Raw genomic sequence first — 26,833 nt, 5'->3', positions numbered from 1 at the left:
AAAACGAACCAAAACATAACTCAGAAACGATGATATTTCAACAGAAAACAACAAAATTCAAAAGCACGTCAAGTTTGACGTTTGCCGATTTTGACAGACTAATATTGTAATTTGTTAAAAAAACCTTTTTTCAATAATATTTTATTAAAAATCTATCAGTTGTCATGCAATTGTAGCTTATCCAAAAACGAACCAAAACATAACCCAGAAACGTTTGTAGGCTTTATAAACATTTCGTCAAAACTATCCAGACTTGTAGCTTCACCTAAAAATGAGCCATAATTAAACAAATAATATTGAATAATAAATGACAAAACTTACGCTCTTGCACTACACATCTTGTAGAACAAAGATTATGATTTCCTGTATCAAAAAAATATATTTTAACACAAGCAAGTTCTTGTAATACCTTAAAAAATAATTACAACACTATTTTAGCCCAAAAAATTGTAAAATACTCACTTCTAGTAACGAAAAAATATCTACTGGTTTAATGTAATGAAAATATTCACACAAAACCCTAAAGGGAATGTTGGGTAAATCAATACAACGTGAAAGAATCAAACACAGCCATTCGTGAAAAAGATCATCGTTTAAAGACCCATCAAGCTTAGTCCAAGGTTTTAATTGTACTTTTCTTGACTCAAGCGAACTGGAAATGAAATGAGTAGATTCATAAATTTGTTTTTCTTCAGGTGATAACATAAAAGTTTCAGTCAACCACTCTGATTGGTACTCATAATGGACATAAATAATCGACGCTACACCTGCTCGGAGAATCACACCGATTTCATTCAAGTAATCCATAAGTTGGGCTAAATTCAGTTCAATTTTATTTAGAAAATTTTGCTGAAAAATATTCGTAAACTAGAGCTGAAACTCTCTCAAGCGATTATTACTTTCAGTTCTGGTCCCGAGACACCTAATTCCTTTTTCTCTTTGACAAAATCAATCAAATTTTCAACAATTTTGATATCGTCTTCACTACCATTTACATCGATCAAGTATTTTATAAGTAAGTCCATTTGGGGTGGCTTTATAACACTAAAATTGACAATAATAGTTAAAAAAAATTGTCACAAAATAAATTACTTTTCAGTCATCTTGGTAATAGTCTCAATTTTCGTACAATTCGTAATTTTTAGTGTCACCTCATGTTGTTTCATTTTCTCCAAATCTTCAATTACGAATTGGTCCAATTTCGGGTATTGCATAACAAAATGCTCCTTCATTTTTTCAATGTCATTATCAGTGTCCAATTCGGGAAAACGGCCCTCATTTAGTAACATAATTAAATCGGTAATATGTGGAATTTTCCGATTTTCACCGTCAATTTCCACCATCATCCCTTCTTTAATTTCATCAATTGAGGGAAAATCACCCGCTTGGGCCCTTTTAATACACACTTCCATCCCACTGGCGTAGTTTTTCGGTGATTTTATCAAACTATTCGACTCATCATTTTTGCTCCTAACTTCGTCCCAAATGTCACTTTCCCAAGCCTCGAATGACCCCAAATTAGTTTCAACTTGTTGTTGGTGTATAGTTTGAATAACAAAGACAACTTTCGAAAGGTTTTTCAACAGTTTCTCCTCACTTTCCTCCTCGATATTTGCAACAAAATTGCGCAAATCGTCAGTGGTGTTCCTCCCTTCTGTGAATTTTTTCAAATTGACAATCATTAAATAAATGTAATTATTGATTTCCAAATTACTATTACTGTCTAGCATTTTTTTGAAATACATTTCAAGTTCGCCCTCAAGCAAGTAGGGCACTCGGAAAATCAATTGTCTGACTTTATTTTTAATTTTCTCGCAATCCTCAACTTCGTTGACACTTTCCCTCGTGACCTCAAAATTTCGCCCTGCGTTTTTTTTCTCGTATATTTTATCCAAGTAAAGGTGGAAACGTTTCGCCAATTCATCGATAACTTCACTGTGATCCTCAATTTCCGGGTTTAGGATAATCCCCATTTCCGGGATTTCAAAAATAAACCGAATCTGTTCCCAATAAGTGTTCAATTCGTTACAAACCATGAAATTCGCCGCCTCTAAATCCCCTTCTATTTTGGCCAAAAACACCCTAAACGCCTCTTGAAACATTTCATTCGTATAAATCGAACTTTTCATTAGATTATAAACGTGAGAAAACTTGAGTGGCGTGGGCCAATTCCCGTCAATGTTTTTCCCTTCGTTATTCTTATTTGTCACTAGGAATTGATCCTTTTTCAAGGTTGCGACAGTTGTGCGAATTAACTCGTCCTGAAATTTCTTGTAAATTCGCGACAAGTGGAAAGTCCACCCCACACAATTTTTTTTGCAAGCCATTGAGCAATGCACCACTGACCTAATCGTGTCTTTGGTCACGTCTTCAACGGTTTTAGGGTCGGTATAAATCGGGTTTGAGGCGTCACAATTTTGCAAAATTGTCTCAAATTCCGAAATGTTGGCTTTCGCGAAGAAATCAAAAGTTGCAAAGTAGCCCAAAAGTAACAACTCGATTTCTTTCCGATGTTTAGAAATATAGGACATGAGGTAGATGTAACAAATGTAGATTTGTGAGTCAGTGATTTTGATTTCGTTTTTGTACCGATTTCGAATTTGGTCGAAATATTTACTGATAGTTTCCGAATTTGAGAAATTCTCAGTGTTGTTTTCCATGATTTTGATGGTTTCGTCGTTAGTTAATAGGACGTAAGTCCGTCTCTGGATCGCTTTCGCTGTTTTATTGCGTGTTTTGGGACAAATTCGATGTAGTACGTCCCTGATGACATTATAAGGAATGAAATGTTTCTTATACTCGGGGCACAAATAAGCCGCCGCTGCCCGACTGTATCTCAACAATTGGTCCTCCTCCTCGTCCCACTCCACTCTTATCAATGCATTTTTCTTCATTATCGACTTATCAACAGCATCGTAGAGTTCCCTCACCCGTTTCTTCTTCGCTACTATCCTCCTCACAACCTTCTTTTTCTTTAGTCTCTTAACTACAACCGATTTAACACTGCGATTGGACCGCTCACAAGCCCCGCCTTGAGCTTTGAACAAATCAAACCGAATCGGTACCGCATCAAACATCTCCTTTTTCAAACCAATCACTTGTGATTGGATCTTTTTCCGATGACTCCACGCCCAATTACGCTTGACAAATGTCCACAAGGAGGAGTCGACCCCAGCCGCGCCTCTTCGGTCGCCTAGGACCGCCCCGGTGTCGTCTAGCACCGCCTCCTGGAACGCCTTTGGGCGGAGCGTTGCAATCATCGCTGGTTTCGCACTACAATCCTCGATTGTTACGCATTGGCCGTCCAAAACTTTGCGTTTGCCCAATTGGGTGTTCATACAAATGCGCAACATTTCCGACCAATACAATTCAACGTCACTTTCGGTCTTAAATTCGAATAAAATCTCACGATAAGGCTTTTCCTCGATCATGTTATAACCCGGTTGGCTACTACATGTATCATAAAGTGTTGCTCTCGAATTCAAATAAATAAAAACCTGATCTTTTTCCTTGAAATTTCGAGGACCAAGTTGTAATAATCCCACATAACACATGTTACAAAAATTCTCATAAATACTATAAAAATACTTGCGTTTACGCAAAAGAATAGAGCGCATATCGACTGGCAGATGTTTCAATAAAAAGTGTCTTTTGATTGGATGATTTAGATAAGTCTCAAGTCCGGGAATATCGTACGTGATATTATACAATTTGACAAAAACTGAAAGTGGCATTCGTAGAATAATGTCACAAGCTAAAGCCCACCCTCTAGGGAAATTCATGTTTTGAGGCAGGGCCGGAATAAACATTTTCCAACTAACTTCATTTCGGTATATTGCAGGAAAATCATTGATCTCGTCTTGGGTCACTTTGATTCTCAAATTTTTACAAAGTTCGAACACTTGTCGATTCGAAATCGCTTCAAATTCATTTAATTCGCGAATTACGTAAAACAAATGCTCGTGTAGGATCCGCATTCGGGCGAATTTCGGCATATACCCATAGATTTTGCCTTTTCTTTTATCAAATTTAAAAGTGGGCTCTAGTTTGACACTTGTCAATTGTTTCAATTCATGGATGCTTTCTTTCACATCAATCATATTGAAAGGCGATTCGATTTTCTTTTTGATTTTCATTGGTTTGTCTCGTGTTTTTGCAAGACAAAATTTCAGTTTCATTTGTTCAATTGTCGATTTGATACGTGTGTGGTGGACGTCGGTTTCAAGCATGCAGACGAAACATTGCGTTTTTGTTAAGTGTTTTTCCGTCATTACGGCTTTGTAGACTTTAATGTAGCCTTCGTCCACAAGACGTGCGATGATGGAAATGATTGTTTTCTTGCAAATTTTCTTATCGTAGCCTTCAAGATTTTCCTCTTCAAGGACGATCTTGTACAAAGAATGCACGTCTTTGAAAACTTGCTGGTTGTAAATACTTTGCAAAAGAATGTTAGCTCGGTTTATGTATCTTTGAGTCAAGTTTTCGTCCTCAGTGACAAAGAAGAGTCCAGATTTGTTACATGTTGGCTTCGACGAGGCGAAAATCTCAAGCTTGATGCCCTCCTGCTCTTCGGAAAATTCCAAATAAGGTGAAGGGCCCATGAATTTTTCCATTACTATTTCACCAGACTCCTCAAGCTCAATTGTGGGCTCTAATTTAACACTAATGCGTTTTCTTTTACCCTCATTGATCATAACTCGCTCAAAAATGTTTCTCAACTTTTCCACAACCTGATTAGTGTAGTGCGACACACTCATTGCTTCGAAAAGATAAATTTTCGAAATTGTGTCCATGTGAACGTTATTACTGTGTGGGTTATTGTAATTTTTCTTAATTTTAATTATCCTCCGGTTATTGAATCGATCAATTTTCGTGTTTGTTTTTACATTTTCCAGACTAAAAACAACGCAATTGTCTGTTTCAATGTCAATCGTTCTAACATTTGCCAAAAATTCATAAATAACTTTTCCGAATCCGTTTTGGAAAAGCTGGATGCCTTTGGAAAAATCGTCTTTCTTTAGGAGAAACTCGTCCCATTCGCTGATATAGTGTGAAAATAGGTTGCTCCCAATCAGGAGAAGTTTATCCCGGCCTTTGATAACAATGTCGTAGATTGTCAAGTCTTCAGCATTTGAGTCCATTTCGGTCAGAAAGGAGGTGCAACAAAATGGTTCGAAACTTAGATTGAATTGAGTCTGAATTGGGACGGATTTGGTTGGCTCTGATTCTGAATCCACAACCGTTTTATTCTCATAACCGGCCAAAACTCTTGAAAGTGTTTCAAGCGAAAGTTCGTAGTTTTTCGGTTGGGTGTTAATGTGGTGGCCAAGAATGGAGAAACATTTCGCGAAAAATCTGATGAAATAAATTGATTAATGTGTACTAAAGGGTCTAGCCCTATTATGCATGTGCTAGGTGCCCCAGCGTCTATTTTTATAGGTATGTCAACGATATGATGATCGTTGTAGTAGTCTTAGGACTACTTAGAATTTCAGACCGCCAACCCCTCTAATAACTGAAATAGGCCAACCCTTAACTGATTTTTTTTCTCAATAACTAATAAAGATACTCGAATGCACTCAACGCACACTTGTAGGGAATTTTGAACTTTATTACATATATTTTTCTTTGATTTTTATCTTTATTCTAAAAACTAAAATTTTTATTTTTAAATATTGGGGGTGACTTTTTTTTAATTTAACAACCCCTTCAGTGACACCTACCGAAACAATTGAGGATAAAATTCTCTATTAGTCAGCTTTTATACCCACAACATACAAAAATCTTCGTGATTGGCTTCTCATATACAGGGCGTTCCGTCTAAACCCCAAATTAGAAGTATTGGAAGTTGGAATAATCGTATTTATTTGAAAATTGGTACATAGCCATAAACCATTAAGTCCTCCTAAATGAAAATATTTTCAAGATGGCGGCACTTCCGGTTATACCGGAAGTCGCTCTCAACTTTCTTATTTTAAATGGAAAGGTATACTTTTTACTGCGTTTTTGGATTAATCGGGTTATTTTAAAGGAGTTTTCATCAGCTTTCCCTATACCTAAATTTAGCCGTTTTTGAAATATTTGTTTTTCAAAAATTTTTGGATCTGCACCTTCCACTTTAAAAATCGGTAACTCTGTCATTTTTAAAGATTTTAAATTCGTTTTGGTGTTTGAAAGAGAAACCTTAGATCCTTTTTCTAGTGTTTTCAAATTTTGAAAAAAAAAAACATATCCCAAAATTTTAAGATTACTTTTGTAATAATTCAAATACTCATAACTAATTTTTTTCAAATAAAAGACTCTAATTTTTATTTTACTAAATAGAAGAGAATATAATTATGCATCGATCTGTATTTAACATTCCCTATACCTAAATTTAATAATTTTTAAGTTATGGTGACTTTTTGTTAAGACTGTCGACTATCGCATTCATAAAAAACTAGGACTGCAAAACGTCGTGGTTACGCCATCTTTTAAAAAATTTTGTAGTGTAACATTTCTACGTACTTTAGCTTAACTGGTTACTAATTTCAACAGGTCAACTAGACAACTTCAATACGTCTTCAATAGTTGGCTTGCAATTTAACATCTTTTTCAAAACATACTTGAGAATTTAATGCTTTAAAAACTTAAAAATTCAAATTGTCATAATGACAGACGTTAATATTTGGCATTTTCACGTAACCTAATTTACTCCAACAAAATTTTTCTGTACTAGTTTTTTATGAATTCGATAGAACATAAAATAGTGAACTAGATGATTTTATTTTTTTTACCTTATCTTGTAGGTTTAAAAGCCGACCAATAGGGAATTATACTCATTTTTTTCGGTTCAAGGGGGTTGTTGAAAAAATTTTTTTTTGAGTTTTGAGAGAATAAAGATAAAAATCAAAGAAAAATATACAGGGTGACCCAGGGGTTCGTGCACGCTCTATAACTTTTTTTCTATCCAAGTTATCGACATGATTTTTTTTTAAACGATAGATCTAACAATGAGGCTCATTATAAAAATATTTCTATTCATATACAGGCTGTCCCAAATAAGATACAAAACTAAGTTCCGTTTTTTTAAATGAAAACCACAATTTTTATTAGATATCTGGATTCGCCACTAAATTATCAATATAACGCACCTTGGTTTCTTAGACTTACCTGCAATAGTTTTTGACTTATGCCAATTTATGTGTCAAAATTGCATCGTGCATAGGACTCACAAAAAAATTCATAACTTCAAAACTATTCAAGACAACTTAACCAATTTTTTTCCAGTCGATTCCCTAAGCTTTAGCACATTTTTTGAGAAAAAGGCAAACTCGGAGTTGATGTTCCATCGCCTACTACGATTTTTTTTAAATGACAAATTACAAATGGCAATAACTCGATTTTTTTAAATTCAACACTCTATATTTTATTGCATCATTACATGGCATTTTTTATGAGCTTTTTGCAAAATAAGAAATGTTGATGGTTTTTTTCTAAAAAAAAAAAAAGGAATCGAGTAGGCTGCTGTCGTAAAATTTGACACTTTCGTGTACTTTTAATAATTGTACACATCTAATTGTCAATAATAAATTTCACTCGTGAAGAATTAGTAAATATGGTTTACTGTATTGGTAAAGAGCACAGAAATCCTTTATTAGCAAGCAAAATGTACCGTCAGAAATATCCTATCCTAATCGTTCGATAGGCAGAGGAGGTACTATTCCCAGGCCCGCACGATCTCCATACCTTACTCCCATCGATTTTTTCATTTGGGGGTACGTGAAAGAAAGAGTTATCAGAGATCGTCCAACAACTGCAGATGATATGAAAAACAGGATCACGGAAGCCTTCCATTCAGTTGATGGAGCAATGCTTGCTAGAGTTTGGAGCTCATTTACTAAAAGACTTGGTGGAACATGACCTATTTAAGCACTTTTTATAAGTAACCTTTTCTCAAAATTTTTACATTGTTTTCTTTTAATCATTCTTTCCTATTTTTGTAAAGATTACTAAGATTGTTTCCTTTATTGTGATGTACTCCTGTTTCTATTACAATTTCATTTTATTGAAACACATTTTTTTCAGAATTGCATAGATGTGTCAAACGATAACGGCCTACTCGATTTTTTTTTTTCAGAATAAAACCATCAACATTACTTATTTTGCAAAAATCTCATAAATTTTACAAAGTAGACCCCTTGAATCCTATATCGACAAAAGCTAATAAAAAATGCCATGCAATGATGCAATAAAATATAGAGTGTTGTATTTAAAAAAGTCGAGTTATTGCCATTTGTATTTTGTCATTTTCAAAAAATCGTAGTACGCGATGGAACATCGACTCCGAGTTTGTCTTTATCTCAGAAGACGCGCTAAAGCTTAAGGAATCAACAGAAAAAAAGTTGGTTAAATTATCTTGAATAGTTTTGACGTTATGAATTTTTTTCTGGGTCGATGCACGATGTAATTTTGACACATAAATTGGCATAACTCAAAAACTATTGCAGGTAAGTCTAAGAAACCAAGATGCGTTATATTGACAATTTAGTGGCGAATCCAGAAATGTAATAAAAAATTGGGGTTTTCATTAAAAAAAACAGAACTTAGTTGTGTATCTTATTTGGGACATCCTGTATATGAATAGAAATATTTTTATAATGTGCCTCATTGTTGTAGCTATTCTTAAAAAAAAAATCATGTCGATAACTTCGATAGAAAAAAAGTTGTTGAGCATGCACGCACCCCTGGGTCATGTAATAAAGTTCAAAATTCTCTATAAGTGTGCGTGGAGTGCATTCCAATATCTTTATTAGTTATTGAGAAAAAAAATAAGTTAAGGATTGGTACCCCTCTATTTCAGTTATTGGAGGGGTTGGCAATCAGATTTTTTTCCTAAGACTACTTTATGCCAAAAAGATCACATCGTTGACATAACTACGAAAATAGACGCTGGGGCACCTAGCCCATGCATACAGAGTGCGACAGAACTCGCGCCCCAGAGAAAATTTTCAAGTAAGGTAAGATACCAGGAACATGAAAAAAATGTTTAAAAAATTCTATCTGTCAAAAATTTTTGACATTTGACGTTTTTTTTATATCTATTTAAGGATACTGATGATCTTGTTTATGTTTTTTTACAATTATTTAGTAAAGGTACAAAAATTACAAATATCATTGAACAGAGTTACAATTTAGGATACAGCTTTCTTGTTTCCAGTTTTAATAGCCTAAATATAGCAAAAAACTTGGAAAATTATTTTTCCAACATAAATAAATAGAGTCAAAGTGCAAACTTTAAAACCTCATAACTTCGAAATTTTTATACATAAAATTTTATTAACATTTTTTCCATGTTCCTGGGGCGCGAGTTGTGGCGCACCCTGTATACGGCTAGACTTAAGTAAACTTACTTCAGCGACTGCTGCCTCCCCAAATCAATCTTATTGCTGTCAATAACGTTTCTCAATAGCAGTTTTCTTACTGCTAATCTTACTGAATAAAAATCCATCCCAAAGTGATTATTAATTTCTTGTATCGTCACTCCAACGTATCCTGCTGATAAAATATAAAGAAAAATGTCACGCAAATATTCATAATTCATCAATTTATGTCGCCCTAATTCCGCTGAAAACAAATTTCAAAAACTTGATAAAACCTCCAATTTTTGTCTAAATTTCACCTGTTTTCTCTTGTTGTAGTTCTTTGGTGTCCTTCATGTCCATTATCGCCGTTACGTTGGCACAGGGGTCTAACATACGCAAAACTCTAACTTGCCTTTCTTTTTGTTTGTTTTTGCTCAAATACTCATGCTTTGTAGCGTTTGGGTAGAATTTCCTATAAGGAAACGCCTACAAAAAAAAAAAATATAAATGAAACCAATTTTCAAAATAATTAACTAGAATTACATAAAGTTTGAAGAATCTCTTAAAATCTGCACTTTTCATCAATTTAACCAATGAGACATTCCGGCCGAAAACTTGTCTAAATTCGGCAAATTCCATTTGGGAATTTGGCTGATTTCTAAGTATGTTAGCGATTCGTTTCATAAGAACAATGGGTTTTGTTTCTCTTCTCGAATAAAATCGTTTCAAATGGACCAAACCGCCAGAAATATTCTGGTTTGAAGACTGAGATTTCATGTTGAAATTTTGTTGTACAATTAGTGAATAATTCAATAAGATTTTTCTCTTGTGATACGCTTTTTTACTATCGTTGATGAGGGGTATTTTGCTCTGAGTTATTTCTCCCTGATCGCGAGATCGGCCGATTTTTTCCAATATGCAGTACTCAAGGTCTAATAAATCGATATTTGGATCGGCTTCCTCATCAATAAGGGCCTTATTTCTCAAGTCTTGGTCAGCAACAAAAACCAGTTTTTGGTCATACCTAAAAATAATGAATAAAATTTGTTGTTGAAAATTGGTGAAAAATACAATTTTATCGCCTTGTCCATTGAAAACTTCCTAACACCGTTGTTTTCTTTTCTGGTATCAAAAGTCGAGCAAGAACCTCTGATTTCAGTTCCATTAACTGAGGCCAAAGGATAAATATCGTTAAATTCTATAAACTAGAAATATTTTAAATAAAATATTCAAACATTTTTTTACTTACTGGTTCCACAAATAAACTCGAATCAATACCTAAATATTTGCACCTATCAAAAAAGATTAACTCTTCACGTGGTTCTTTAAGTATAAAAATATTAATATGTTTATTATTGCAAATCAATCTCCAAATACGATCAGCCATGGTTTTGCTAATGTGATTGGGAAAAACATATTTTAACCGTTTCCAGAAAGCTACAATTAAAGCATTATTAAATTAATTACAAAAAAAAATTAAATAAAAAACCCTCAAGAGTGATTCCGTCCAATCCTTCAAGAGCAATTTCATCCACTACATGAAAACTCAAATCAATTCTTTTGGACGCTTCATAGTTACACTTTTTCTCATCATTGAAAAACAAATCTGATTTTTGATGTAATTTGTGCACCAAAACAACATTACCATTCCTATCACATTTAGCAAAATGTAATTTATGTGTTTTTCCTTGACTAATTTCAACTTTTTGCCCTTCTACAAGCTTGGGTTGTGTTATTTTTGGTCTGCGAGGTTTAGTCATCTGGGTATTGATGAAATAAAAATTTCGGCTTTTTTTCGGAACAGTTTCATCATTCTTTGTGTATAAGAATTTACGTTTCCGCTTCAGTCTTGTGGTTTTTGTGCTGTGCTCACTTATTTCTTCGGTGGTTATGGATGGTTTAGACGGGGGCTCTGGGTCCTCTGCACAAGTGTCTTGGTCAAAACTTCTTTTTCTTTTAACGCCTTTATGTTCGTCATTTTCGTCCTCACTTTTTTCACAGTTTTCCATTTTTAAACTAAAAGGTGGGTAAACATAAATTTTCTAAATAACAATTGAGGTTATGTCTATTCATCAAAATAATTTGCCTGGTTGCCACTTTGAATATATAAATGACAAATGGAAATTCGATTTATGCCCATACTACCCACTTTAATTATTAATTCAATAAACGTGATTAGTTAAACCCACATATTTAAATCTACATTATTATTACAGTCTTAATTGTTTTTATAAATTATAATTAGATAACTAATGTGGCAACAGTGTCAGACTCAAACCGTCAAAAATTTTATCATTTCTCAAGTAAAATTTATTTTCTCAGTCAAGCTCTAGTAAACATACGAGTTTTTCGTACTAAGCAAAACCTTCGTTAAAAATGTCCAAACATTGAATAAAATGAATTTTCTAAATAACAATTGAGGTTATGTCATAATTTGCCTGGTTGCCAGTTTGAATATACAAATATTACAAATGCCAAATAGAAATTCAATTTATGCCATAGCATCCATTTTAATTATTAATTCAATAAACATAATTAGTTAAACCCACATATTTGAATCTACATTATTATTACAGTCTTAATTATTTTTGGAAATTAGCATCAGGTAACAGGTGGCAACAGTGTCGGACTCAAAACGTCAAAAATTTTATCAAAAAATTTCTCAAGTAACATTTATTTCTCAGTCAAGCCCCAATAAACATACGAGTTTTTTGTACTATGTAAATCCTCCGTTAAAAATTATTTTTTTATCCTTCATAAAATTAGCATGACAATTACATAACATTTAGGTTTTGTTTATTTTTTCTTCCTAAAATCATGCTTTAAAATGGATGAGGTTCTATTTCGAGGCTCACAAAAGATCGAAAATTTCCAGGTAGGCCTCTCCCTAGACTCTAAACCGCTGACAAAAAATTTCAGGTGCAACTCAGTTTAGCTGCAATTCATAGTAAAGAAGTCTTTCATCAGTATTCCCAACAAAGTAAGACTGCTATTTTACAAGCATGGAACAGTTCTTACACACAACAAGCCAAAGCAGGTTTACGCGAATTGTGGCAATATTTCGTCAATTTAGGAGACAGAGTTCAAACAAACCTTTTGGAGCACCTTGACCCCGAAAAACTCTACTACAATTTAGTCAAAGTGTTTTGGAAAAAATGTACGATTTTGTACGCTACGACTGGATTTATTTCATACACGAGGGTTATTTTCAGGGACAAAGAGAGACTTTTGTTTTCTTTGTGCAGGTTTCATTTGTGGAAGCATTGTAGGGGTGGTTTTTGCAATGTCCATCAAGAAAAAGGGGCCAATCATACGGTACATGCAAGCAGTCCAATGTACAAATTATTTAGGTATTGAGGTAGGTTTTGTTTCGTTATTATAAGTACATAAAAACAACAAATTTTAGTCAGCTACTGTTGTGGAAACTGCAAGAGCCCCCGATGTTTGTAACGACAACGATGTCATAATTAACGTAAAGGCAGCCTCAATTCATGAAATTGATGCACAAATTTGTAACGGTTACGGCAGGACGTTGCGTAAAATCCTCCAAAAAATATACAAGGTTCAATTCAATCAGAATACAGGCTGTCCCAACGGTCCGAAAAAGCTCTATAACTTGTTTATTTTAAAAGATATTAACTTTTTCTTTTTTTTTAGATTATAGCTGCGTTTTTGATGCACATTTTAAAAATATTGCGGTTTATATAAACTGTATATCAGGATGCCCCAATATTTAAAAAACACTAAAGTTATGTTTTTTTAAATGGAATCTACTCAGTTTGATTTTATTTTTGGATTCTACGCTAAATTACAAATAACTTTTATACAGGTTGTTTTCATTTATCTTTTATCAATTTTGATTTGTGGCGCTTTATTACCAGAATTTTTGAAATGCAGGGATCTGTCTAAAAATTCGTACCTTCTAAATGCTTGCACACAAGTTAAAGTAAGTAACGCCGTTTGATTCCTGAATGTTTGCCGCATCTTTTAAGTGTTTACTTAATAACCTGCTCAGTGGCATGTGCCTACTGTGATTTTTTAAACATGACAAATTAAAAATGTTAAAAACTATTTTTTTTCAAATGGTACCCTCTATTTGTTATTGTACCAATCAAAAGATCTTTTGACAAGCTTTCCATCAATATAAGGTTTATATAGTCTAGTACAAAATTCTAAGTTGTTATCCTAAATTAACTAAATTTCGAAAAACTTTTCTGTTTTGGACAATAAAAATCGAGTGGGCTTCTGTCATTGTTACAATCTATCAATTTTATTGTGAAGTCCCAAAATGAATTTTACTCGTCAAGAACTCATTAACATGGTATACAGTCTTGGTGAAGCGGATCGTAATATTTTATTGGCTCAAAGACTCTAGAAATAAAAATACCCAAATGCAAGACTGCCGCAAAGTGCTGCATTTAAAAAATTGTATAAAAATGTGTATAAACTGAGACCAACAACTGCGGATGATATAAAACAAAGAAATGCAATATATTCCATTTAATAAATGCAGATATGCTAAGTCGTGTTAGACTATCTTTTAGGCGAAGACTGCATACCTGTATTGAAGAAAATGGAAATTTTTTTGAGCATCTGTTGTAAAGAAAATTGTAAAATAGCTTTAATGTTTTGTTTTTATTTGTTAATGTTTTTACATTTTTCTACTAAATTGTGTTAATACTGCTTTGCGATATGTTAGATTTTGCCTAATTTTCTCTGTAACTCAATTGTGCACAATATTGAACATTTTCTTGCAGCAAAGAATTTCCAATTCCATACTTTTGTTTATTTTCTGTGCTAATTTTTTTTGTGCATAAAGCCCACTCAATTTTTATTGTTCAAAACAGAAAAGTTTTTCGAAATTTAGTTAATTTAGGATAGCAACTTAGAATTTTACACTAGACTGTACAAACCTTATATTGATGGAAAGCTTGTCAAAAGATCTTTTCATTGGTACAATAATAAATAGAGGGTGCCATTTGAAAAAAATGAGTTTTTGACATTTGTCATGTTTAAAAAATCGCAGTAGGCACATGCCACTTAGCGGGTTGTTAAGTAAACACTTAAAAGATGCGGCAAACCTTCAGGAATCAAACGGCGTTACTTAATTTAAGTTGTGTGCAAGCATTTAGAAGTTACGAATTTTTAGACAGACCCCTGCATTTCAAAAATTCTGGTAAAAAAGCGCCACAAATCAAAATTGATAACAGATAAATGAAAACAACCTCTATAAAAGTTATTTGTAATTTAGCGTAGAATCCAAAAATAAAATCAAACTGAGTAGATTCCATTTAAAAAAAAACATAACTTTAGTGTTTTTTTAATATTGGAACATCCTGTATACAGGGTTATTCATAAATATGAAACAATATTTGAACCTCAAAAATGACCTATAAAATAATGTTAATTTAAATAATAACTCGTGTCCTATCTCTACTGATAAGAATTTTACAGCCCTCGGAATGTGGGTATGGAAATTTGATTTTTTTGTAATAACTTTGGAACTATTTGACCAAATATTATAAAATTTGGAACATTTCCTTGTGACAACATACCTTTTGAACTGGTAATCACGAAAACCGGATACATCCACTCAATTTCCGGTTCCAGCAGATGCAGGTCACATTTTCTGTGTTTTTCCATTTTTTTGCTCCCTTAACACCAATTTTTTATTGCTTAAATCTAAAGAGTAATCAATTTCGATTAAAAAACGCATAACCTTGTATACCACTAAAATGGACCGTTTTAAAGATATTTTAATTTAAAGTGAGGACGTGTACGATGAAAATAAAAAATATGAATTTTGAATAAGTGGTATTCACGGCAACCAATGACCATGGTCACATAAATCCTTACCAGGCATCTGTTAACTTTGTCGATAATTTTTTCCTTTTTATGAATTAAATGCTACGAGATCTATTTGGATTTATTCTAAGTTATGTTTGGAATATGAGGTAAACTCTTTTATTAAATATTTTCGATTAATTGTCTAATAATCGTCCAATATTAAAGTTGACAGATGCCTGACAGTGATTAGTGAGACCATGGTCATTTGTTACCGTGGTTATCATCCATTCAAAATCCCTACTTTTTGGTTTCAGCGTTGTGCAGTCCTCAGTTTAAATTGAAATATCTTTGAAACGGTCCATTTTAGGGGTATTAAAGGTTATGAGTTTTTTATTCGAAATTGATTACTCTATCGATTTGGGCAATAAAAAATTGGTGTTAAAGAGCAAAAAAATGGAAAAACACAGAAAATGTGAGCTGCAACTGCTGGAACCGGAAATTGAGTGGATGTATCCGGTTTTCGTGATTACCAGTTTAAAGGGTATGTTGTCACAGGGAAATGTTCCAAATTTTATAATATTTGGTCAAATAGTTCCAAAGTTATTACAAAAAAATCAAATTTCCATACCCACATTTCGAGGGCTGTAAAATTCTTATCAGTAAAGATAGGACACGAGTTATTATTTAAATTAACATCATTTTATAGGTCATTTTTGAGGTTCAAATATTGCTTCATATTTATGAATAACCCTTATAAACCGCAATATTTTTAAAATGTGCAGCAGAAACGCAACTATAATCTAAAAAAAAAAGAAAAAGTCAATATCTCTTAAAATAAACAAGTTATAGAGCTTTTTCGGACCGTTGGGACAGCCTGTATGTATTATTTTTACATAATTTGATTTTTTAAGCACTCAAAAAAGAGATTACCGGTGACTTTAGGGCGTGATTGCAGTGGGATTATCACAGACATAGGCTCAAATGTAAAAAGATTAGAAATAGGGGATGAAGTCTGGCTGACTGTGCCATTTTGGGATGAAGGAACTCTCTCCCAAAGTGTGATTGTTCCAGAATTTAGGATAGGTCGTAAGCCAAAAAATATAGGGTATGAAGGTGCTTGTAGTCTTCCATATGCAGGAACTGTGGCATTAAATGCACTTAAAGAAGTTGACATTAGTGAAGAAAATGCACAATATAAGAAGTAAACAATTCTAGATTTTATTGTCTCAATCTAATTTTATTTTTAAGGGTTTTAATTATAGGGGGATGCACCCCCGTAGGATGCGTTTTGATCCAGATTTTAGCCCACTGGAATGCTAATATTACCACGACTTGTACCAAAAGAGCAATGCCAGTGGCTAAGGCCCTAGGAGCTGACGATATTATAATTTTTCCAGAGGAAATAACCGAAAAATCTCACGAATGTGTAGCAACATTTTTGAAAGAACTCGAATTACGCGATAAATTTGATTGTATCATAATGACGAAAAACTGCGATTTGAAAATAAAAGAAATCGATTTTGTTTCGAAAATGGGGGTTGTGTCGACACTGCCGGAAGAACGCTATTCTGATTCTTGTGGATTCTTTGGGGAGGCTTTATTGGGCACTTACATTTATCTGAAATCATTAATAGAAGTGAGTTTCGTTGTTGAGATTTTTTTTTATTTATTATTGATTGTTGTAGAAAATTTTGGGGGTTACTTTGAATGATTACGATGAAGGCCATATGTGTTATGTAACTTTGGATGAATTGTCTGAAATGGTTGAAAGTGGGTTTCTTCAGACAGTGGTTGACAAAGTTTTTCATCCACAAGATATTGAGATTGCCTTGAATCATATCCAGTCACATGATTCGATAGGCAGCACTGTTATCACTTTTAGATAAAAATTTTAGACAATTTGGAGCTAATTAGTACAAAGTAATAAAGTGGTAATAACTGTCGTAAATCAAATTTTAGTATGACATACATTATGAATTAACATTTCCTACTAAACTGTGCCTTTTTGTACTGCCAGTAATAATTTATTTATTACTTATTGTTTATAAATGGATGTAATAAATGATTGGTTAGCAATGTTAATTATGGTCCTATCTGATCTCAAATCACTCATAAAAGTTTTTAAATTTATAGTAGATTTCATTGAAAGTGGCATGATAGGTGGCTATGCATTCTCATGTTTAAGTTTGTAGCCCTGCGCATGTCGCAACAAATGGGGTTTTTGGTTTTCTTTGATTACTTACCTACATGGTTTGTTGAACTGACTATATACTGAAATTTGTATTCGTTTTTTCACCGTTTTCGTTGCTTGTTTGACATAATAATCAATTTCTTTTTGTTGTTTCTGTTTTAGATTAATGGAATCAAATATACCAATAAGTGTATGTTTTTGGTGTTAAAACTACAGCTACAAAGGGATGCAACAGGGTGTTAAACTTTTGGTGAAAAAAAAAACTCTCCGATACCTTTGAAAGAGGGTTCTTTAAAAATAAAAAATTATTGATTAACTATCTTAACCTCACTTTTTTTAGTGACAAATTTAGTTCCTTAATATGTAAAGCCTCTTTCATATTTAAAATGCGGTTTACACAATCATGGCCTACTGTTATGCCAATTTTAATGAAATGGGTTATATTACTGTAGCCCATCATATACAGGTGTTCCATTTATATTGTTACAAATTTAAACAGGTGATAGAATATTCAATTTTAAGATAAAAGTTTCCTATGAACATTTATTGAAATACTATACCACAGATTATAATCTGTGACTATATTATGTAAGGGCGCTACAGTCCCTGAAAGGGGTGTGTGTTTTAATGAATTTTGTCTAATATTTCAGAAGCCATTTTACATAGAAGTACAAAATTTGGTACAGTTGATTACCTTTATGTCAAAATTTTTAATCAGGGGCGTTCATTTATTGATGTTAAAAAAAATTACTTAGAAAAACATTAATACTGTTAAGTATACTACAATGGTAATTATTAATGAAAAATGAAAAAATTATCTATATATTTTAAAAAAAATTGTTTGCTGTAGGCAACTTTTAATACAACAGAGAAAACATTGCCTACTTTTACTACCAGTTAAAATCTTCAGTGCCTTGCCAACCGTTGCCAACCAACCTAACCAAATTTATGGCAACTTTTCACAAATATCCCTAAATCCTAGGGAGTAATTTCTTGTTGATACGATAATATTTCCTCAATTTAAAATAATATCGTTCATCAACGATTTCGGTTCTTCCGTATTTCGTGTTTGTTTGACTGCCGCGAAGTCTGAAATTTGAATTTATGGAATCTAACCCAACTTTTTCTCTCATGTGCAAAAAAGATTATTTATTTATTACGATTAAATGGCATTGAATATGAGATTTTTAAGATTTAAGCCACTTTTAGGACCTTCTATTAAATCTTTTAGTTTACATTACAATGTTCAAAGGTAACGAAATAAAACCACATAACACCTGCTCTAATTTTTTATATTTTTTAGGTTCTCAGATTTAACGTGTAAGAAACTCAAAAACAATATTAATTTAGTTGGTTGTTGCCAAAGCTATGTTTTACAACTTCATACAAGCTCGATTTCGTTTAAGCGACGAAAAACTGGCGAGGAAAAAGTATGTTGAAAATTCGATAAACCCGCAATAGTTTTGTAATTTTGTAGAAAATAAACCGAGTTTTGGAGTACCACAAAGTCAAGGGCGACGTCGTGGAAGTTTGGAAAGACATAACAGCGGAAGAACTCGCCAAAGTGCTAAACAAAGACTTCAACTATGTCAAAGAGATCTTCCTACATGAGGTAAAGAGCCCCAAAACTGTAATAAGCGATATGAAGTTCCTCCAACAAGGCATACGACGTAGCGGCCACCGTATGAAAATAATCGCCAAACCTACCGACGACATTGAGGTTGAAATTATTGAAAAAGATGCATTTCCAAGACCACCTCCCTCGAAATCTGACCTGAAGAGTCGCCCCCCTGTTGTGACAGTAATGGGCCATGTCGATCACGGAAAAACAACACTTCTTGACGCTTTGCGACACTCCAGTGTTGTTGACCAGGAATTTGGGGGAATCACACAACACATTGGTGCTTTTTTGGTAGTTCTTGATTCAGGGGCTAAGATCACGTTTTTGGACACTCCGGGACATGCGGCATTCAGCGCGATGCGAGCAAGAGGGGCAAATTTGACCGATATCGTGGTTTTGGTGGTTGCGGCCGATGATGGGGTCATGGAGCAGACCCTTGAATCCGTTCGCATGGCCAGGGAGGCCCAAGGTTTAGAAATTATTCACCAAAAGCAAATTTTTCATTAAATATTTTAGTGCCAATACTTGTCGCTATTAATAAAATTGATTCCCCTAAAGCTAACATTGAGAGAACTGAACAAATGCTACTTGAAGCTGGGATTCACATAGAGAAATTGGGTGGAGAAGTACAAGCTGTACCTGTTTCAGCCCTCAAAAAGCAAAATTTGAACCAATTAACTGAAGCCTTGGTTTTACAAGCCGACTTGCTCGAAATTGGGGCTGATCCTAAAGGTTTGGTTGAGGCGGTTGTGGTCGAAAGTAAATTAGATCCTCACAGGGGGAAACTATGCACTGTTATAGTACAAAGGGGTGACTAAATTAACTCAAAATTGAGTCATTTAGTAATAAAATTGTTGTAGGAACCTTGAAAAAGGGCGATATTTTAGTTGCGGGGGTTTGTATGGGCCGAGTTAGGGTTCTTCGGAATGCAGATGGTCAAATTATGAATGAGGCACCTCCAGGTTACCCTACAGAAATTGAGGGTTGGAAGGATTTACCCGTTCCTGGTGAACTGGTACTGGAGGTAGAATCGGAAAAAATGGCAAAGGATGTTATCAAAATACGGGAAAGTAAATTGGAAAGGGAGAAACAAGAACAAGACGCTGTGGTTATTGCTGAAAAACAGGCTTATCACGAAAAGGAGTATAAAGAGAGATTGAAGTTGAAAAGGAGTTTAGGGAGGTTTAAGTTGAAGAGAGAAGGGCCAAGGCAGCCGGAAATCCCTAAAGGTATTTTATTACATACAGGCTGTCCCAGAGCTCCGTATTTCTTCGACTACTTTGACAGTAATAGTGCAGTGAGTAGGGGCCAAAAAAGGCCTTTGCCCTACAAAAGGTGGGGTAGTAGTAATTTTTTAATATGTTGTTAAGATATATATAAGCCTTGACAAAAAATCCTTGGGGGAGGACCACATCTTGGATGAAAGGTACGAAAAATAGATTTTTCCAAAATAACTTCGCAGCTGTTTATTCTACGGCAAAAGTGTTCAGATAAAAGTTAAAGAAGACAAAATTCCTCACATTTTCTGTATCTTCATTTTTTTTTTGTAAGTCTAATGTGTAACGAGTTACAGCGGCGGAAAGATGAACATTTTTCCCAGAAAAATAGCAAACCTCCCCATTTTCAAAGGTGAATTTCGTAAGAACAAATTACACTTGTTTTTAATCTTTTTATACAACGATATGTATTTCAAATTACACTGATAACTTCGGAACCATTTATTATTTATTATTATTATTTTCTGGCGAAACTATCAATTTTCTTGGCAAAAAAAATATAGGTGTACAATGAATGGCTTTAAAATTGCTATTCCAAAAAAAAATGAATATCAATTAATTGTTTATACTTAAGAGATAAACATACTAACAATTTTTTAATGGAAATCTACCACATTTTTTTTCCAGACAACGAGCTTGTTACAAGAATTGTTGCTGTGCCAATTTTTTTTTGTAAACTTAACACTTTTTGTTCAAAAAATGTTTGACTTACAATATTAAAGAATTTTTTTTAATAAACTTTTCGTTTTTTTTTAAATAAATTGATAAATGTGTAAAGGTTGTAAAGAAGCGATGCCAAGATATTTTTTATTTTAATTAATTGTTTAAACGTACCACCCCTTGGCCGGTGGAAGAAAGTTTTGACAACAGATAAAGTTATAATTTTTTTAACATAAATTGTAACATTTTTAATAAATATTTTTGTACATTTATAAAATGCATGAACATATCTGTGTAAAACAATAAATAAAAAACCGTTCTATTTAAGAAAAAAATATTAATAGTATGGTAATACCAAAGGTTTAAACAATCTTTCTCTTTAACATATTTTGAAATCGGATCTTTTTTCTTAAACTGTCTAATTTTTAACTTGAACTGAAATTTTTAATTAGAAATTTGTGATTTGCAATATTTCCTAAAATATGCACGAAGTTGCCAAAATATGCATTTTTTAATTGGTCTATTTTAATCAAAAAACATCAGATATGCATAGAAAACTTATAATATTGTTGATATACCTCTTAATAACAAATATGCATTTTGCATATAATTCGAGCCTTATTTATGAATAACCCTATATGTAACAAGAAAAATCAGTGTAATTTAAAATAGATATCGCTATATAATTATTGTGGTGCGGAAAAAAACATTAAAAACATGTGTAATTTGTTCTTACAAAATTCACCGTCGAAAATGGGGAGTTTTACTATTTTTTGGGAAAAATGTTCATATTTCCGCCGCTGTAACTCGTTAACCACTAAACTTACCAAAAAAATGTTGATACAAAAAATGTGAGAAATTTTGTTTTCTTTAACTTTTATTTCAACACTTTTGCCGTAGAATCAACCGCTGCGGAATTATTGGGGAAAAACCTAATTTTTGTACCTTTCATCCAAGATGGCGGCTCGAGCGGTCCTCCCCCAAGGTCGAAAACTTGGATTTTTTGTCAAGGCCTAGACCTTAACAACATATTAAAAAATTACTACTATCCCACCTTTTGTAGGGCAAAACTCCCCACTGACTGGACGATAGACATTTATTTTTTCTATGGTCCAAAAATATTTTCGTCATTATAGGTAATTTCTATATAGGGTGGTGCAACAAAGTTATATTTTTTCTTATGGAACACCCGGTATATTATACGCCTATTTGAAAGAGTTTTTAATTCTAAGAATATCCATATTAGGTTTTATGGGTCTATGATGGACCGTTTATCATTTATGGGCAATTTTATGAAATAAGTACCATTTTTAAAAAATCACAACAGCTTTGCTATAATGAAATTCGATCAATCTTTTGCAACTACTGCAGAGTGTTGACATTCGCAAAATATCAAGTAACTTGATTTTGTCAAATGAAACACCCTGTATGTTATTACTTTATCGTGTAGCTTTTAATAAGCTTTCTAAAAAACTTAGGGTTTGGAGGTCTAAACTTTACTTGTTTTATTGTACACCCTTTAAACCTACCAGTTTTCACTTATTCTATTTAGCCTTAATAATTTTTTAGTTTTTCATAATTTTGTGCAACTGAATAATACATACCAGGTGAATAAAAAGTATGGAACGAAACGTTTTTTGCTTAAACTATTTATTTTTTGAAAAAACTAATTGATGAGTGCTAAAGTACTATAAAAATGTGATGATTTAACAAGAATAAAATTTTTCGAAATTTCCTTTTATTTTTGAGTTCTACAAAAAAAATAATTTTTTTAAATGGCAACCCACTATAAAATCATTTTTCTCATAAAAGCTATACTCTAAGGATTACAACTATCTGCTTTATTTTTAATTTTTTTCAAATAAAGTTTTTCACATAAATTGCAATTTTGACAAAAAAATCGCATAACTCATTTTAATTTATATTAATTATTATTTTCCGGAGGCAAATGATTAAAAATAAAACCACTTGGTTCCATACTTTATATTCACCCTGTATATTAAATAACAATAATAGTTTCTTAAATGTAGTTTGTACAAATCTTTCAAATATTGAGGTTGATCGTGACTTATTACCTATGGTTTCAGAAGATTTGTTTCATCCGGCTCTTAAAATATCTATTGATTTGAATATCAAATCTCTCCGAAACCTTTCTTTTAATAAACTTAAATTAAGATATGTATAAAAAATAATTTTTGTGAGCTGTATGAAGCATTATACTTGATTGATTTGTCTTTTCTGGAATTATATAAAGATGTTAATAAGGCGTTTTACGAAAAATTCTATTCTGTGTTAGAAGTTTTTGTATCTAAATGCTGTTATCGAAAACCAAAGTTTCCTCACTGGTATTCTACAGAACTAAAACAAAAATTATAATTTAAAAAAATATCACTAAGCTGTTTTTATGAACAATACAAGAAACTACGACGTACAGTTAAAACTCAAATTAAGGTGGATTATTCTAACTATGTTAAACTTGTAGAAAATGATATTATAAAGAATCCGAACCAGTTTTGGTCGTAGGTCAGTGGCAAAAAACATTCAGTCAACATACCCTCTACTTTAACTCATAATAATGTCAGCAATGAAAATCCTCAAGATATAGTTGATGCTTTTTCCAACTATTTTTTTAGCGTTTTTAGCAACTTAGCAAATAATAATATTTTTGAATTCTCACAAAAAGACTTACTAGACACTTGTGAACTTCCATTAATTTTACTTGATTTTATATCGGACCAAGAAATTATGAATGCCATTAAAAAATTATCTGCTGTAGGTAAAATTCCATCTTTCTTAATTAAGGACTGTCGAGATGTGCTAGTTAAACCTCTTAAAATCATATTTAATTTATCATTGCAATGTTGTACTTTTCCCAATGCTTGGAAAATTTCTAAAATTGGACCAATTTACAAGTCCGGTAATAAGGCAGAAATATCAAATTATCGACCAATATCAATATTAAATAATTTTGCGAAAATCTTTGAAGCAACAATTTACAATATAATTTACTCTAAAATTAAGCATAATAACAGAAAGTCAACATGGTTTTATTAGTGGTCGTTCTACAACCACAAATGTGTGTTGTTTATGTGAGAACGGATAGTTAGATGTAATATACACAGATCTTATCAAAGCATTTGACAAGTTAAATCATAAAATTTTATTGTATAAATTAGAAAAAGTAGGTTTAGGTTTATCTAACAATTTAATCAAATGGTTTCGTAAGTATCTTAGTGATCGAAAACAACTTGTTACACTTAATGGTTTCACTTCTTCTTTTGTAACTCCAACTTCTAGAGTCCCACAAGGTTCCAACCTTGGGCCACTGTTATTTCTAATTTTTATTAATGATGTAGTATGTGAGTTTAATAACACAAATGTTCTCTTATACGCCGACGACTTAAAATTAAAAAAAAATAAAATGATACAATCTTGCTTCATGAAGACTTTATAAATTTCTAAAAATGGTGTGAATATGGATATTCTTAGAATTAAAAACTCTTTCAAATAAGCGCATAATAAACCGGGTGTTCCATTAGAAAAAATATATATAACTTTGTTGCGCCACCATAGGAATTACTTATAATGACAAAAATATTTTTGAAACATAAAAAAAATAAATGTCTATCGTCCAAAAGAAACCGCATTCGTTATCTTCTTTACTGTCAAAGTAGTCGAAGAAATACCGAGTTGAGACACCCTGTATAATAAAACTGATTACAAAAAAATTCTTAGACGACGACCCAACTCCGACTCTGAATATCATTGTAAAAAGTGATGTAGATGGTACTTTGGAGGCTATATTAAACACTTTGGACACCTACGACTCTCCTGAGTGCAAAATGGACTTGGTTCACTATGGAGTGGGTGCTGTGAGTGAAAATGATGTCGAGTTAGCACAAGCTTTCAGGGGAATTATTTACGCATTCAATACCAATTGTCCTAAAAATATTCAAGAGTTAGCTGAAAACTCAGGTGTTAACATTAAGTTTCATAACGTAATTTACAAATTAGTGGACGATGTGAAAGCAGAAATCAACGATAGATTACCACAAAAAGAACAGGACGAAGTATTAGGCGAGGCCACAGTTTTGCAACACTTTGAAATCAATGACGGGAGGAAAAAAGTGCAGGTGGCGGGGTGTAGATGTGTCAAGGGGGTGTTGAGGAAATCGGCATTGTATAGGGTTGTAAGAAATGGACAAATTATACACGAGGGTGAGAAATTGCCTCCTTGTAAACACAGCAACGTTGTATTTTTTTAGGCCAATTATCGTCGATGAGACATTTGAAAAATGAAGTTGATTTAATTAAAACTGATGTAGAATGTGGCCTTCGACTACAAGATAAAACAGTTGTGTTCCAACCCGGCGATTCCATTATCTGTTACCAAAAAGTGACAGTACCTCAAGTGACCACTTGGGACCCTGGATTCTAAGGATGAAAACTAGTAGAATATTTGATAAAATTTAATCACTTTAATAAATGTACAGTTACGAATTTGATGCCATTTGTTGTAACAAACTCATCAGTTTATGGAACCTGTTTTTAATTTCTGCAACGGATCGGTTTTGCAACACTTGGGAAATATGTTTGAAGTTTTCCTCGTCATCACTACGTTCTCTAAAGGCTTGTAAAATAATCTTGTCTTCTTCTCTACTCCAGGAGACGCTTTGTGGCCCACTTACATTTGTTGAACCAACTGCTTCATCACTGTCGGTGTTTGTGGCATCTTGAGACGACTCAAAACACTCTACGAACAGAAAATAATAATAATTCAACACTTTTACAAATCAAAGATACTTTAATGCAAAAATTGTCTCTTTATTCTAAAAGATTGAAGACATGTAAACAATCTTACCTTAGGAAAATACAAAATTCACATTTTTAAACAATGAAATTTTAATTTAATTTAAATTTTTAATTTAAATAATGAAGAATGAATGAATTTGGTCTACCAAATCAAGATAATTTAACCCAATCTTGGAAAAACATTTGGTCTGAGAAAAAAGATCTTAACATGCCATCATCTTGGTTAAATCTTATTAAAACAGAAGTTTTCAGATTACAAATGAAATTTTAATAAAAATGATAAATAAATCACATAATTGGAAATCTCGAGGAATTCACAAAATTCACAATTTTTGGTTAAAAAAGTTTACTTTTGTGTTTTGTAAATTCACAACATTTTCCAGAATTCTTAACCCATGGGATCACTTATTTAAAACCAAAAGATTCAGACACTAAAAATCCATGTAAATATAGACCCATTACGTGTCTTTCAACAATTTATAAGATAATGAACTAATCTAAATCACTGTCTAGAAAACAATACAATTAATGAGGAACAAAAAGGATGTATTAAAGGATTATTTGGATCTAAGGAACAACTTATTATAGATACTGTGGTAATGGAACAAGCAAGAAAACATAATAGAAATATCTATGCTGCTTTTATAGATTAAAAAAAATCTTATGATTCTGTTCCTCACTCTTGGTTAATTGAAATTTTAAGAATATACAAAATACATCCAAACTTAATCTCATTCCTAAATTCTATTACGAATTTTTGGAAAACTACATTAAATGTAACATTAGAAAACAATAATTTTAAAACAAATCCCATTCAAATTAAAAGGGGCATTTTTCAGGGTGATTCACTTTTTGGTTTTGTCTAGCTATAAATCCGCTTTCCAATATTATAAATTCTTCTGGTTATGGGTTCAATTTAAAACACAATAAAAGGGTTATAACTAAGTTGAGCCACTTAATGTACAGGGTGAATATAAAGTATGGAACCAAGCGGTTTTTTTTAAATCATTTGTCTTCAGAAAATAATAATTAATATAAATTAACGTAATATGAAAAATGAGATAGTATTTTGAGAACGAAATTTTGTCTTGTTTTTGAGTTATGCGATTTTTTTTGTCAAAATTGCTATTTATGTAAATTT

General features: G+C 32.6%; 4 protein-coding genes across 6 annotated transcripts in view; 2 read left to right on the top strand and 2 right to left on the bottom strand.

Moving 5' to 3' along the window:
* Positions 1-122: 122 nt before the first annotated feature.
* Positions 123-11,654, bottom strand: LOC123011855. Of its 2 annotated transcripts, XM_044409504.1 has the most exons (11): positions 10,834-11,654; positions 10,594-10,781; positions 10,416-10,549; positions 9,888-10,368; positions 9,662-9,830; positions 9,393-9,606; positions 1,093-5,355; positions 900-1,044; positions 463-849; positions 322-409; positions 123-265 (listed from the first exon to the last, which is right to left on the bottom strand). In XM_044409504.1, the coding sequence occupies exons 1-11, from the start codon at positions 11,351-11,353 to the stop codon at positions 156-158; spliced, it is 6,699 nt and encodes a 2,232-aa protein (XP_044265439.1). In that variant the 5' UTR covers positions 11,354-11,654; the 3' UTR covers positions 123-155. The 2 variants fall into 2 exon arrangements, with proteins under 2 accessions (XP_044265439.1, XP_044265440.1); XM_044409505.1 differs by lacking the exon at positions 10,834-11,654 and having other exon boundaries at positions 10,416-10,542; positions 10,594-10,732.
* Positions 11,655-11,945: 291 nt separating this feature from the next.
* LOC123011857 (reticulon-4-interacting protein 1, mitochondrial-like) lies at positions 11,946-17,213 on the top strand. Its single transcript, XM_044409509.1, has 7 exons — positions 11,946-12,219; positions 12,264-12,501; positions 12,557-12,702; positions 12,751-12,906; positions 16,043-16,332; positions 16,380-16,767; positions 16,817-17,213. The coding sequence occupies exons 1-7, from the start codon at positions 12,172-12,174 to the stop codon at positions 17,015-17,017; spliced, it is 1,467 nt and encodes a 488-aa protein (XP_044265444.1). The 5' UTR covers positions 11,946-12,171; the 3' UTR covers positions 17,018-17,213.
* A 957-nt stretch (positions 17,214-18,170) lies between these two features.
* LOC123011022 (translation initiation factor IF-2, mitochondrial) lies at positions 18,171-25,711 on the top strand. Its single transcript, XM_044408270.1, has 7 exons — positions 18,171-18,574; positions 18,626-18,752; positions 18,800-19,412; positions 19,460-19,753; positions 19,804-20,172; positions 24,616-25,098; positions 25,146-25,711. The coding sequence occupies exons 1-7, from the start codon at positions 18,489-18,491 to the stop codon at positions 25,316-25,318; spliced, it is 2,145 nt and encodes a 714-aa protein (XP_044264205.1). The 5' UTR covers positions 18,171-18,488; the 3' UTR covers positions 25,319-25,711.
* The window catches only part of LOC123011021, an 11,027-nt gene continuing 9,393 nt past the window's right edge, over positions 25,200-26,833 (bottom strand). Inside the window, exons 14-15 of one of the 2 annotated variants that reach the window (XM_044408268.1) lie at positions 25,372-25,633; positions 25,200-25,314 (exon numbers count right to left, since the gene is read on the bottom strand). In XM_044408268.1, coding sequence (XP_044264203.1) covers positions 25,374-25,633 — 260 coding nt within the window. In that variant the 3' untranslated portion in view covers positions 25,200-25,314; positions 25,372-25,373. Of the gene's footprint in view, positions 25,315-25,336; positions 25,634-26,833 lie in introns of those variants that run through there. The other variant, XM_044408267.1, reaches the window with a different exon arrangement.

Source organism: Tribolium madens, unplaced genomic scaffold (genome assembly GCF_015345945.1).
Source record: "Tribolium madens isolate multiple individuals breed KSU strain unplaced genomic scaffold, Tmad_KSU_1.1 Scaffold_91;HRSCAF=231;Tcas5.2_LG7, whole genome shotgun sequence".
In the NCBI taxonomy this organism is placed as follows: Eukaryota; Metazoa; Arthropoda; class Insecta; order Coleoptera; family Tenebrionidae; genus Tribolium; species Tribolium madens.
Note: the sequence above shows the minus strand (reverse complement) of the source record. Positions and strands in the feature narration are given on the sequence as shown.

Coding starts and splice junctions, on each gene's coding strand:
- LOC123011857 (XM_044409509.1), top strand. CDS start 12,172: ATGGATGAGGTTCTATTTCGAGGCTCACAAAAGATCGAAAATTTCCAG. Junction 12,502..12,556: donor CAAAGTGTTTTGGAAAAAAT/GTACGATTTTGT, acceptor GGTTATTTTCAG/GGACAAAGAGAGACTTTTGT. Junction 12,907..16,042: donor TCCTCCAAAAAATATACAAG/GTTCAATTCAAT, acceptor TGATTTTTTAAG/CACTCAAAAAAGAGATTACC.
- LOC123011022 (XM_044408270.1), top strand. CDS start 18,489: ATGGCATTGAATATGAGATTTTTAAGATTTAAGCCACTTTTAGGACCT. Junction 18,575..18,625: donor TTACATTACAATGTTCAAAG/GTAACGAAATAA, acceptor TATATTTTTTAG/GTTCTCAGATTTAACGTGTA. Junction 19,754..19,803: donor CACTGTTATAGTACAAAGGG/GTGACTAAATTA, acceptor AAATTGTTGTAG/GAACCTTGAAAAAGGGCGAT.
- LOC123011855 (XM_044409504.1), bottom strand. CDS start 11,353: ATGGAAAACTGTGAAAAAAGTGAGGACGAAAATGACGAACATAAAGGC. Junction 9,831..9,887: donor AGAGATTCTTCAAACTTTAT/GTAATTCTAGTT, acceptor TTTTTTTTGTAG/GCGTTTCCTTATAGGAAATT. Junction 410..462: donor ATATTTTTTCGTTACTAGAA/GTGAGTATTTTA, acceptor TTATTTTTTAAG/GTATTACAAGAACTTGCTTG.